This window comes from Salvelinus alpinus, chromosome 1 (assembly GCF_045679555.1).
Source record: "Salvelinus alpinus chromosome 1, SLU_Salpinus.1, whole genome shotgun sequence".
In the NCBI taxonomy this organism is placed as follows: domain Eukaryota; kingdom Metazoa; phylum Chordata; class Actinopteri; order Salmoniformes; family Salmonidae; genus Salvelinus; species Salvelinus alpinus.
In genome coordinates this window covers 2,245,073-2,257,899 of record NC_092086.1, presented here as the reverse complement: position 1 = coordinate 2,257,899, position 12,827 = coordinate 2,245,073, and the positions used below count along the sequence as shown (strand labels likewise).

General features: G+C 45.4%; 1 protein-coding gene across 1 annotated transcript in view; it reads right to left on the bottom strand.

Annotated features, from left to right (window-relative positions):
- The window catches only part of flii (FLII actin remodeling protein), a gene marked incomplete at its 3' end in the record, with an annotated part of 65,335 nt that overhangs the window by 36,321 nt on the left and 16,187 nt on the right, over positions 1 to 12,827 (bottom strand). The window contains 3 exon segments of the mRNA XM_071390674.1: positions 2,672 to 2,847; positions 3,198 to 3,301; positions 3,900 to 4,061. Coding sequence (XP_071246775.1) covers positions 2,672 to 2,847; positions 3,198 to 3,301; positions 3,900 to 4,061 — 442 coding nt within the window.

Sequence of the window (12,827 nt, the reverse complement as noted above, 5' to 3'; positions counted from 1 at the left end):
CAGTGGGTTATAACTGTGTATTAGGGTGTTATAATGTGTTATAAAGCTTTGTACAGCAGCTGGGCGCGCATCAGTGGGTTATAATGTGTATTGGGGTGTTATGTGTTATAAAGCGTTGTACAGTAGCTGGGCGCGCATCAGTGGGTTATAACTGTGTATTAGGGTGTTATGTGTTATAAAGCTTTGTACAGTAGCTGGGCGCGCATCAGTGGGTTATAACTGTGTATTAGGGTGTTATGTGTTATAAAGCTTTGTACAGTAGCTGGGCGTGCATCAGTGGGTTATAACTGTGTATTAGGGTGTTATGTGTTATAAAGCGTTGTACAGTAGCTGGGCGTGCATCAGGGGGTTATAACATGTTATAAAGGGTCGTACCATAGCTAAGTGCAAGTCAAGGGGTTATAATGTGTTAAAATGCTTTGTGCCGTAGCTGGGCGTGCATCAGGGGGTTATAACATGTTATAAAGGGTCGTACCATAGCTAAGTGCAGGTCAAGGGGTTATAATGTGTTAAAATGCTTTGTGCCGTAGCTGGGCGTGCATCAGGGGGTTATAACATGTTATAAAGGGTCGTACCATAGCTAAGTGCAGGTCAAGGGGTTATAATGTGTTAGAATGCTTTGTGCCGTAGCTGGGCGTGCATCAGGGGGTTATAACATGTTATAAAGGGTCGTACCATAGCTAAGTGCAAGTCAAGGGGTTATAATGTGTTAAAATGCTTTGTGCCGTAGCTGGGCGTGCATCAGGGGGTTATAACATGTTATAAAGGGTCGTACCATAGCTAAGTGCAGGTCAAGGGGTTATAATGTGTTAAAATGCTTTGTGCCGTAGCTGGGCGTGCATCAGGGGGTTATAACATGTTATAAAGGGTCGTACCATAGCTAAGTGCAAGTCAAGGGGTTATAATGTGTTAAAATGCTTTGTGCCGTAGCTGGGCGTGCATCAGGGGGTTATAACATGTTATAAAGGGTCGTACCATAGCTAAGTGCAGGTCAAGGGGTTATAATGTGTTAAAATGCTTTGTGCCGTAGCTGGGCGTGCATCAGGGGGTTATAACATGTTATAAAGGGTCGTACCATAGCTAAGTGCAGGTCAAGGGGTTATAATGTGTTAAAATGCTTTGTGCCGTAGCTGGGCGTGCATCAGGGGGTTATAACATGTTATAAAGGGTCGTACCATAGCTAAGTGCAAGTCAAGGGGTTATAATGTGTTAAAATGCTTTGTGCCGTAGCTGGGCGTGCATCAGGGGGTTATAACATGTTATAAAGGGTCGTACCATAGCTAAGTGCAGGTCAAGGGGTTATAATGTGTTAAAATGCTTTGTGCCGTAGCTGGGCGTGCATCAGGGGGTTATAACATGTTATAAAGGGTCGTACCATAGCTAAGTGCAGGTCAAGGGGTTATAATGTGTTAAAATGCTTTGTGCCGTAGCTGGGCGTGCATCAGGGGGTTATAACATGTTATAAAGGGTCGTACCATAGCTAAGTGCAGGTCAAGGGGTTATAATGTGTTAAAATGCTTTGTGCCGTAGCTGGGCGTGCATCAGGGGGTTATAACATGTTATAAAGGGTCGTACCATAGCTAAGTGCAAGTCAAGGGGTTATAATGTGTTAAAATGCTTTGTGCCGTAGCTGGGCGTGCATCAGGGGGTTATAACATGTTATAAAGGGTCGTACCATAGCTAAGTGCAGGTCAAGGGGTTATAATGTGTTAAAATGCTTTGTGCCGTAGCTGGGCGTGCATCAGGGGGTTATAACATGTTATAAAGGGTCGTACCATAGCTAAGTGCAGGTCAAGGGGTTATAATGTGTTAAAATGCTTTGTGCCGTAGCTGGGCGTGCATCAGGGGGTTATAACATGTTATAAAGGGTCGTACCATAGCTAAGTGCAAGTCAAGGGGTTATAATGTGTTAAAATGCTTTGTGCCGTAGCTGGGCGTGCATCAGGGGGTTATAACATGTTATAAAGGGTCGTACCATAGCTAAGTGCAGGTCAAGGGGTTATAATGTGTTAAAATGCTTTGTGCCGTAGCTGGGCGTGCATCAGGGGGTTATAACATGTTATAAAGGGTCGTACCATAGCTAAGTGCAAGTCAAGGGGTTATAATGGGTTAAAATGCTTTGTGCCGTAGCTGGGCGTGCATCAGGGGGTTATAACATGTTATAAAGGGTCGTACCATAGCTAAGTGCAAGTCAAGGGGTTATAATGGGTTAAAATGCTTTGTGCCGTAGCTGGGCGTGCATCAGGGGGTTATAACATGTTATAAAGGGTCGTACCATAGCTAAGTGCAAGTCAAGGGGTTATAATGGGTTAAAATGCTTTGTGCCGTAGCTGGGCGTGCATCAGGGGGTTATAACATGTTATAAAGGGTCGTACCATAGCTAAGTGCAGGTCAAGGGGTTATAATGTGTTAAAATGCTTTGTGCCGTAGCTGGGCGTGCATCAGGGGGTTATAACATGTTATAAAGGGTCGTACCATAGCTAAGTGCAAGTCAAGGGGTTATAATGGGTTAAAATGCTTTGTGCCGTAGCTTTTATGAGTGCAATATTTACTGTTAATTTAGAATATTCTCACTTTTGTTTATTTCACTTGGTTTGGCGACGTAAACATGTTTCCCATGCCAATAACGCCCTTTGAATTGAGAGACAGAGAGACAGAGACATGTTCTTACAGGCAGTGATGTGAGTTGGTTCCTGCTGAGGTTGAGTGTCTCTAGCTGAGTCCATTGGTCGATACAGAGGGAGAGCTCTGAGATCTGATTGGAGGAGAGGTTGAGGCGCTTCAGACTGCTCAGCGTATAGAGACACTCAGGAACGCGACTCAGGTCGTTGAAGGACAGGTCCACGTCTGAGGAGAGACCACACGGGGGACATTTCCTGACTTTAGTCTTGGCTTGTGGGTGTGGCTGTTACCTGCCAGGTGTGTGTGTTCCTTGCCAGGTGTGTGTGTGTGTGTGTGTGTGTGTGTGTGTGTGTGTGTGTGTGTGTGTGTGTTACCTGCCAGGTGTGTGTGTGTGTTACCTGCCAGGTGTGTGTTGTGTTACCTGCCAGGTGTGTGTGTGTTACCTGCCGTGTGTGTGTGTGTTACCTGCCGTGTGTGTGTGTGTTACCTGCCAGGTGTGTGTGTGTGTTACCTGCCAGGTGTGTGTGTTACCTGACGTATGTGTGTGTGTTACCTGCCAGGTGTGTGTGTGTTACCTGCCAGGTGCCCCAGTCCCTCCAGACTGGTAGGCATGTTGCTCTGGGTTCTCTGGGTGCTCCTCAGGTGGAGAGTCTGGAGGGCCACCATGGCTGGCAGCTGGCTGCTCACACACAGGAGGACTTATTAAGGCTTATTAAGGACTTAGAAGGCTTCGTACTGTAGCTGTGCATGCATCAGGGGGTTATAATGTGTATTAAGGTGTTATAAAGCATTATATCATAGCTGGGTGTGCATCAGGGGGTTATAATGTGTATTAAGGTGTTATAAAGCATCATATCATAGCTGGGTGTGCATCAGGGGGTTATAATGTGTATTAAGGTGTTAAACCTTCATATTATAGCTGGGTATGCATCAGGGGGTTATAATGTGTAATATTGTGTTCGATTGTCATATAACTGGGCGTGCATCAGATGGTTATAATGTGTTATAAAGCGTCGTACCGTAGCTGGGCGTGCATTCTCCAGATGGTTATAATGTGTTATAAAGCGTCGTACCGTAGCTGGGCGTGCATTCTCCAGATGGTTATAATGTGTTATAAAGCGTCGTACCGTAGCTGGGCGTGCATCAGATGGTTATAATGTGTTATAAAGCGTCGTACCGTAGCTGGGCGTGCATCAGATGGTTATAATGTGTTATAAAGCGTCGTACCGTAGCTGGGCGTGCATCAGATGGTTATAATGTGTTATAAAGCGTCGTACCGTAGCTGGGCGTGCATCAGGGGATTGTTGTTCAGGATGAGGGTCTGGAGGTGGACGAGGCGTCTCATCTGAGGGGGGAGGCTGTCCAGCTTGTTGTCACTCAGGTCCAGGTACAGCAGGTCAGTCAGGTTGATGAACAACTGGTTGGGGATGGCGTCGATGCTGGGAGGAGGAGGAGGATGAGGGGGAGGAAGAGGAGGAGGAGGAGGGACAGTATTAGGTTATAAGGCTGGTTGATGAACAACTAGTTGGGGGTGGATGGTATCGATGCTGGGAGGAGGAGGAGGAAGAGGAGGAGGAGGAGGAGGGACGGCATTAGGTTATAAGGCTGGTTGATGAACAACTAGTTGGGGGTGGATGGTATCGATGCTGAGAGGAGGAGGGTCAGTATTAGGTTATAAGGCAGGTTGATGAACAACTAGTTGGGGGTGGATGGCGTCGATGCTGAGAGGAGGAGGAGGGTCAGTATTAGGTTATAAGGCAGGTTGATGAACAACTAGTTGGGGGTGGATGGTATCGATGCTGAGAGGAGGAGGAGGGTCAGTATTAGGTTATAAGGCTGGTTGATGAACAACTAGTTGGGGGTGGATGGTATCGATGCTGAGAGGAGGAGGAGGGTCAGTATTAGGTTATAAGGCTGGTTGATGACCAACTAGTTGGGGGTGGATGGTATCGATGCTGAGAGGAGGAGGAGGGTCAGTATTAGGTTATAAGGCAGGTTGATGAACAACTAGTTGGGGGTGGATGGTATCGATGCTGAGAGGAGGAGGGTCAGTATTAGGTTATAAGGCAGGTTGATGAACAACTAGTTGGGGGTGGATGGTATCGATGCTGAGAGGAGGAGGAGGGTCAGTATTAGGTTATAAGGCAGGTTGATGAACAACTAGTTGGGGGTGGATGGTATCGATGCTGAGAGGAGGAGGAGGGTCGGTATTAGGTTATAAGGCAGGTTGATGAACAACTAGTTGGGGGTGGATGGTATCGATGCTGAGAGGAGGAGGAGGGTCGGTATTAGGTTATAAGGCAGGTTGATGAACAACTAGTTGGGGGTGGATGGTATCGATGCTGAGAGGAGGAGGAGGGTCGGTATTAGGTTATAAGGCAGGTTGATGAACAACTAGTTGGGGGTGGATGGTATCGATGCTGAGAGGAGGAGGAGGAGGGTCAGTATTAGGTTATAAGGCTGGTTGATGAACAACTAGTTGGGGGTGGATGGTATCGATGCTGAGAGGAGGAGGGTCAGTATTAGGTTATAAGGCAGGTTGATGAACAACTAGTTGGGGGTGGATGGTATCGATGCTGAGAGGAGGAGGAGGGTCAGTATTAGGTTATAAGGCTGGTTGATGAACAACTAGTTGGGGGTGGATGGTATCGATGCTGAGAGGAGGAGGGTCAGTATTAGGTTATAAGGCAGGTTGATGAACAACTAGTTGGGGGTGGATGGTATCGATGCTGAGAGGAGGAGGAGGGTCAGTATTAGGTTATAAGGCAGGTTGATGAACAACTAGTTGGGGGTGGATGGTATCGATGCTGAGAGGAGGAGGAGGGTCAGTATTAGGTTATAAGGCTGGTTGATGAACAACTAGTTGGGGGTGGATGGTATCGATGCTGAGAGGAGGAGGAGGGTCAGTATTAGGTTATAAGGCAGGTTGATGACCAACTAGTTGGGGGTGGATGGTATCGATGCTGAGAGGAGGAGGAGGGTCAGTATTAGGTTATAAGGCTGGTTGATAAACAATTAGTTGGGGGTGGATGGTATCGATGCTGAGAGGAGGAGGGTCAGTATTAGGTTATAAGGCAGGTTGATGAACAACTAGTTGGGGGTGGATGGTATCGATGCTGAGAGGAGGAGGAGGGTCAGTATTAGGTTATAAGGCAGGTTGATGAACAACTAGTTGGGGGTGGATGGTATCGATGCTGAGAGGAGGAGGAGGGTCAGTATTAGGTTATAAGGCAGGTTGATGAACAACTAGTTGGGGGTGGATGGTATCGATGCTGAGAGGAGGAGGAGGGTCAGTATTAGGTTATAAGGCTGGTTGATGAACAACTAGTTGGGGGTGGATGGCATCGATGCTGAGAGGAGGAGGGTCAGTATTAGGTTATAAGGCTGGTTGATGAACAACTAGTTGGGGGTGGATGGCATCGATGCTGAGAGGAGGAGGAGGGTCAGTATTAGGTTATAAGGCAGGTTGATGACCAACTAGTTGGGGGTGGATGGTATCGATGCTGAGAGGAGGAGGAGGGTCAGTATTAGGTTATAAGGCTGGTTGATGAACAACTAGTTGGGGGTGGATGGTATCGATGCTGAGAGGAGGAGGAGGGTCAGTATTAGGTTATAAGGCAGGTTGATGAACAACTAGTTGGGGGTGGATGGCATCGATGCTGAGAGGAGGAGGAGGGTCAGGAGAATAATATACGATACAGGGCATTCGGAAAGTATTCAGACCCCTTGACTTTTTTTTACGTTACAGCCTTATTCTAAAATAGATTCAATTGTTTTTTCCCCCTAATCAATCTACACACAATAGCCCATAATGACAAAGCAAAAACTGGTTTTTATTAATGTTTGCTAATTTATACAAATAAAAACTGAAATATAACATTTCCTTAAGTATTCAGACCCTTTACTCTGTACTTTGTTGAAGCACCTTTGGCAGCGATTACAGCCCCGAGTCTTCTTGGGCATGACACTACAAGCTTGGCACACCTGTATTTGGGGAGTTTCTCTCATTCTTCTCTGCAGATCCTCTCAAGCTCTGTCAGGTTGGATGGGGAGCGTTGCTGCACAGCTATTTTCAGGTCTCACCAGAGATGTTCGATCGGGTTCAAGTCCGGGCTCTGGCTGGGCCACTCAACGACATTCAGAGACTTATCCCAAAGCCACTCCTGCGTTGTCTTGGCTGTGTATTTAGGGTCGTTGTCCTGTTGGAAGGTGGACCTTCACCCCAGTCTGAGGTCCTGAGCGCTCTGGAGCAGGTTTTCATCAAGGATCTCTCTGTACTTTGCTCCGTTCATCTTTCCCTCGATCCTGACTAGTCTCCCAGTCCCTGCCGCTGAAAAACATCCCCACAACATGATGCTGCCACCACCATGCTTCACCGTAGGGATGGTGCCAGGTTTCCTCCAGAAGTGACGCTTGGCATTCAGGCCAAAGAGTTCAATCTTGGTTTCATCAGACCACAGAATCAGTTTGCAGAAACATCAAGGATGATCAATGGAAACAGGATGCAACTGAACTCAATGTTGAGTCTCACAGCAAAGGGTCTGAATACTTATGTAAATAAGGTATTTCTGTTTTTATTTTACATATATTTGCAAACATTTCTAAACACCTGTATTCACTTTGTCATTATGGGCTATTGGTTCTTAGTGTTCTCAGGGTGAGGAGGGTTCTTAGTGTTCTCAGGGTGAGGAGGGTTCTTAGTGTTCTCAGGGTGAGGAGGGTTCTTAGTGTTCTCAGGGTGAGGAGGGTTCTTAGTGTTCTCAGGGTGAGGAGGGTTCTTAGTGTTCTCAGGGTGAGGAGGGTTCTTAGTGTTCTCAGGGTGAGGAGGGTTCTTAGTGTTCTCAGGGTGAGGAGGGTTCTTAGTGTTCTCAGGGTGAGGAGGGTTCTTAGTGTTCTCAGGGTGAGGAGGGTTCTTAGTGTTCTCAGGGTGAGGAGGGTTCTTAGTGTTCTCAGGGTGAGGAGGGTTCTATTGTGTGTAAGAGAAAAGAAAAAAAATGTAATCAATTTTAGTACAAGGCTGTAACGTAACAAAATGAGGAAAAAGTCAAGGGTCTGAATACTTTCCGAATACACAGTATATATATATATATATATATCCTGTTATAGCTTAGGTTATAAGGCCTGTATGCCACCTGTTATTAGAGGTTATAAGGCCTGTATGCTACCTGCTATTAGAGGTTATAAGGCCTGTATGCCACCTGCTATTAGAGGTTATAAGGCCTGTATGCTACCTGCTATTAGAGGTTATAAGGCCTGTATGCCACCTGCTATTAGAGGTTATAAGGCCTGTATGCCACCTGCTATTAGAGGTTATAAGGCCTGTATGCCACCTGCTATTAGAGGTTATAAGGCCTGTATGCCACCTGCTATTAGAGGTTATAAGGCCTGTATGCCACCTGCTATTAGAGGTTATAAGGCCTGTATGCCGCCTGCTATTAGAGGTTATAAGGCCTGTATGCCGCCTGCTATTAGAGGTTATAAGGCCTGTATGCCGCCTGCTATTAGAGGTTATAAGGCCTGTATGCCACCTGCTATTAGAGGTTATAAGGCCTGTATGCCACCTGCTATTAGAGGTTATAAGGCCTGTATGCCACCTGCTATTAGAGGTTATAAGGCCTGTATGCCGCCTGCTATTAGAGGTTATAAGGCCTGTATGCCGCCTGCTATTAGAGGTTATAAGGCCTGTATGCCGCCTGCTATTAGAGGTTATAAGGCCTGTATGCCACCTGTTATTAGAGGTTATAAGGCCTGTTATAAACAGGTTATACCTGTTGTGGCTGAGGTTATAAGGCCTGTATGCCACCTGTTATAACATATTGTAAGAGGTTCTACCTGTTGTGGCTGAGGTTATAAGGCCTGTATGCCACCTGTTATTAGAGGTTATAAGGCATGTTAGTCACCTGTTATTAAAGGTTATAAGGCCTGTATGCCACCTGTTATAACAGGTTCTACCTGTTGTGGCTGAGGTTATAAGGCCTGTATGCCACCTGTTATAACATATTATAAGAGGTTCTACCTGTTGTGGCTGAGGTTATAAGGCCTGTATGCCACCTGTTATAACATATTATAAGAGGTTCTACCTGTTGTGGCTGAGGTTATAAGGCCTGTTATAAGAGGTTCTACCTGTTGTGGCTGAGGTTATAAGGCCTGTATGCCACCTGTTATTAGAGGTTATAAGGCCTGTTATAAGAGGTTCTACCTGTTGTGGCTGAGGTTATAAGGCCTGTATGCCACCTGTTATTAGAGGTTATAAGGCCTGTTATAAGAGGTTCTACCTGTTGTGGCTGAGGTTATAAGGCCTGTTATAAGAGGTTCTACCTGTTGTGGCTGAGGTTATAAGGCCTGTATGCCACCTGTTATTAGAGGTTATAAGGCCTGTTATAAGAGGTTCTACCTGTTGTGGCTGAGGTTATAAGGCCTGTATGCCACCTGTTATTAGAGGTTATAAGGCCTGTTATAAGAGGTTCTACCTGTTGTGGCTGAGGTTATAAGGCCTGTATGCCACCTGTTATTAGAGGTTATAAGGCCTGTTATAAGAGGTTCTACCTGTTGTGGCTGAGGTTATAAGGCCTGTTATAAGAGGTTCTACCTGTTGTGGCTGAGGTTATAAGGCCTGTATGCCACCTGTTATTAGAGGTTATAAGGCCTGTTATAAGAGGTTCTACCTGTTGTGGCTGAGGTTATAAGGCCTGTATGCCACCTGTTATTAGAGGTTATAAGGCCTGTTATAAGAGGTTCTACCTGTTGTGGCTGAGGTTATAAGGCCTGTATGCCACCTGTTATTAGAGGTTATAAGGCCTGTTATAAGAGGTTCTACCTGTTGTGGCTGAGGTTATAAGGCCTGTATGCCACCTGTTATTAGAGGTTATAAGGCCTGTTATAAGAGGTTCTACCTGTTGTGGCTGAGGTTATAAGGCCTGTATGCCACCTGTTATTAGAGGTTATAAGGCCTGTTATAAGAGGTTCTACCTGTTGTGGCTGAGGTTATAAGGCCTGTATGCCACCTGTTATTAGAGGTTATAAGGCCTGTTATAAGAGGTTCTACCTGTTGTGGCTGAGGTTATAAGGCCTGTATGCCACCTGTTATTAGAGGTTATAAGGCCTGTTATAAGAGGTTCTACCTGTTGTGGCTGAGGTTATAAGGCCTGTATGCCACCTGTTATTAGAGGTTATAAGGCCTGTTATAAGAGGTTCTACCTGTTGTGGCTGAGGTTATAAGGCCTGTATGCCACCTGTTATTAGAGGTTATAAGGCCTGTTATAAGAGGTTCTACCTGTTGTGGCTGAGGTTATAACAAAATGAGGAAAAAGTCAAGGGTCTGAATACTTTCCGAATACACAGTATATATATATATATATATATATCCTGTTATAGCTTAGGTTATAAGGCCTGTATGCCACCTGCTATTAGAGGTTATAAGGCCTGTATGCCACCTGCTATTAGAGGTTATAAGGCCTGTATGCCACCTGCTATTAGAGGTTATAAGGCCTGTATGCCACCTGCTATTAGAGGTTATAAGGCCTGTATGCCACCTGCTATTAGAGGTTATAAGGCCTGTATGCCACCTGCTATTAGAGGTTATAAGGCCTGTATGCCACCTGCTATTAGAGGTTATAAGGCCTGTATGCCACCTGCTATTAGAGGTTATAAGGCCTGTATGCCGCCTGCTATTAGAGGTTATAAGGCCTGTATGCCGCCTGCTATTAGAGGTTATAAGGCCTGTATGCCGCCTGCTATTAGAGGTTATAAGGCCTGTATGCCGCCTGCTATTAGAGGTTATAAGGCCTGTATGCCACCTGCTATTAGAGGTTATAAGGCCTGTATGCCACCTGCTATTAGAGGTTATAAGGCCTGTATGCCGCCTGCTATTAGAGGTTATAAGGCCTGTATGCCGCCTGCTATTAGAGGTTATAAGGCCTGTATGCCGCCTGCTATTAGAGGTTATAAGGCCTGTATGCCGCCTGCTATTAGAGGTTATAAGGCCTGTATGCCACCTGTCATTAGAGGTTATAAGGCCTGTTATAAACAGGTTATACCTGTTGTGGCTGAGGTTATAAGGCCTGTATGCCACCTGTTATAACATATTGTAAGAGGTTCTACCTGTTGTGGCTGAGGTTATAAGGCCTGTATGCCACCTGTTATTAGAGGTTATAAGGCATGTTAGTCACCTGTTATTAAAGGTTATAAGGCCTGTATGCCACCTGTTATAACAGGTTCTACCTGTTGTGGCTGAGGTTATAAGGCCTGTATGCCACCTGTTATAACATATTATAAGAGGTTCTACCTGTTGTGGCTGAGGTTATAAGGCCTGTATGCCACCTGTTATAACATATTATAAGAGGTTCTACCTGTTGTGGCTGAGGTTATAAGGCCTGTATGCCACCTGTTATTAGAGGTTATAAGGCCTGTTATAAGAGGTTCTACCTGTTGTGGCTGAGGTTATAAGGCCTGTATGCCACCTGTTATTAGAGGTTATAAGGCCTGTTATAAGAGGTTCTACCTGTTGTGGCTGAGGTTATAAGGCCTGTTATAAGAGGTTCTACCTGTTGTGGCTGAGGTTATAAGGCCTGTATGCCACCTGTTATTAGAGGTTATAAGGCCTGTTATAAGAGGTTCTACCTGTTGTGGCTGAGGTTATAAGGCCTGTATGCCACCTGTTATTAGAGGTTATAAGGCCTGTTATAAGAGGTTCTACCTGTTGTGGCTGAGGTTATAAGGCCTGTATGCCACCTGCTATTAGAGGTTATAAGGCCTGTATGCCACCTGCTATTAGAGGTTATAAGGCCTGTATGCCGCCTGCTATTAGAGGTTATAAGGCCTGTATGCCGCCTGCTATTAGAGGTTATAAGGCCTGTATGCCGCCTGCTATTAGAGGTTATAAGGCCTGTATGCCACCTGCTATTAGAGGTTATAAGGCCTGTATGCCACCTGCTATTAGAGGTTATAAGGCCTGTATGCCACCTGCTATTAGAGGTTATAAGGCCTGTATGCCGCCTGCTATTAGAGGTTATAAGGCCTGTATGCCGCCTGCTATTAGAGGTTATAAGGCCTGTATGCCGCCTGCTATTAGAGGTTATAAGGCCTGTATGCCACCTGTTATTAGAGGTTATAAGGCCTGTTATAAACAGGTTATACCTGTTGTGGCTGAGGTTATAAGGCCTGTATGCCACCTGTTATAACATATTGTAAGAGGTTCTACCTGTTGTGGCTGAGGTTATAAGGCCTGTATGCCACCTGTTATTAGAGGTTATAAGGCATGTTAGTCACCTGTTATTAAAGGTTATAAGGCCTGTATGCCACCTGTTATAACAGGTTCTACCTGTTGTGGCTGAGGTTATAAGGCCTGTATGCCACCTGTTATAACATATTATAAGAGGTTCTACCTGTTGTGGCTGAGGTTATAAGGCCTGTATGCCACCTGTTATAACATATTATAAGAGGTTCTACCTGTTGTGGCTGAGGTTATAAGGCCTGTTATAAGAGGTTCTACCTGTTGTGGCTGAGGTTATAAGGCCTGTATGCCACCTGTTATTAGAGGTTATAAGGCCTGTTATAAGAGGTTCTACCTGTTGTGGCTGAGGTTATAAGGCCTGTATGCCACCTGTTATTAGAGGTTATAAGGCCTGTTATAAGAGGTTCTACCTGTTGTGGCTGAGGTTATAAGGCCTGTTATAAGAGGTTCTACCTGTTGTGGCTGAGGTTATAAGGCCTGTATGCCACCTGTTATTAGAGGTTATAAGGCCTGTTATAAGAGGTTCTACCTGTTGTGGCTGAGGTTATAAGGCCTGTATGCCACCTGTTATTAGAGGTTATAAGGCCTGTTATAAGAGGTTCTACCTGTTGTGGCTGAGGTTATAAGGCCTGTATGCCACCTGTTATTAGAGGTTATAAGGCCTGTTATAAGAGGTTCTACCTGTTGTGGCTGAGGTTATAAGGCCTGTATGCCACCTGTTATTAGAGGTTATAAGGCCTGTTATAAGAGGTTCTACCTGTTGTGGCTGAGGTTATAAGGCCTGTATGCCACCTGTTATTAGAGGTTATAAGGCCTGTTATAAGAGGTTCTACCTGTTGTGGCTGAGGTTATAAGGCCTGTATGCCACCTGTTATTAGAGGTTATAAGGCCTGTTATAAGAGGTTCTACCTGTTGTGGCTGAGGTTATAAGGCCTGTATGCCACCTGTTATTAGAGGTTATAAGGCCTGTTAT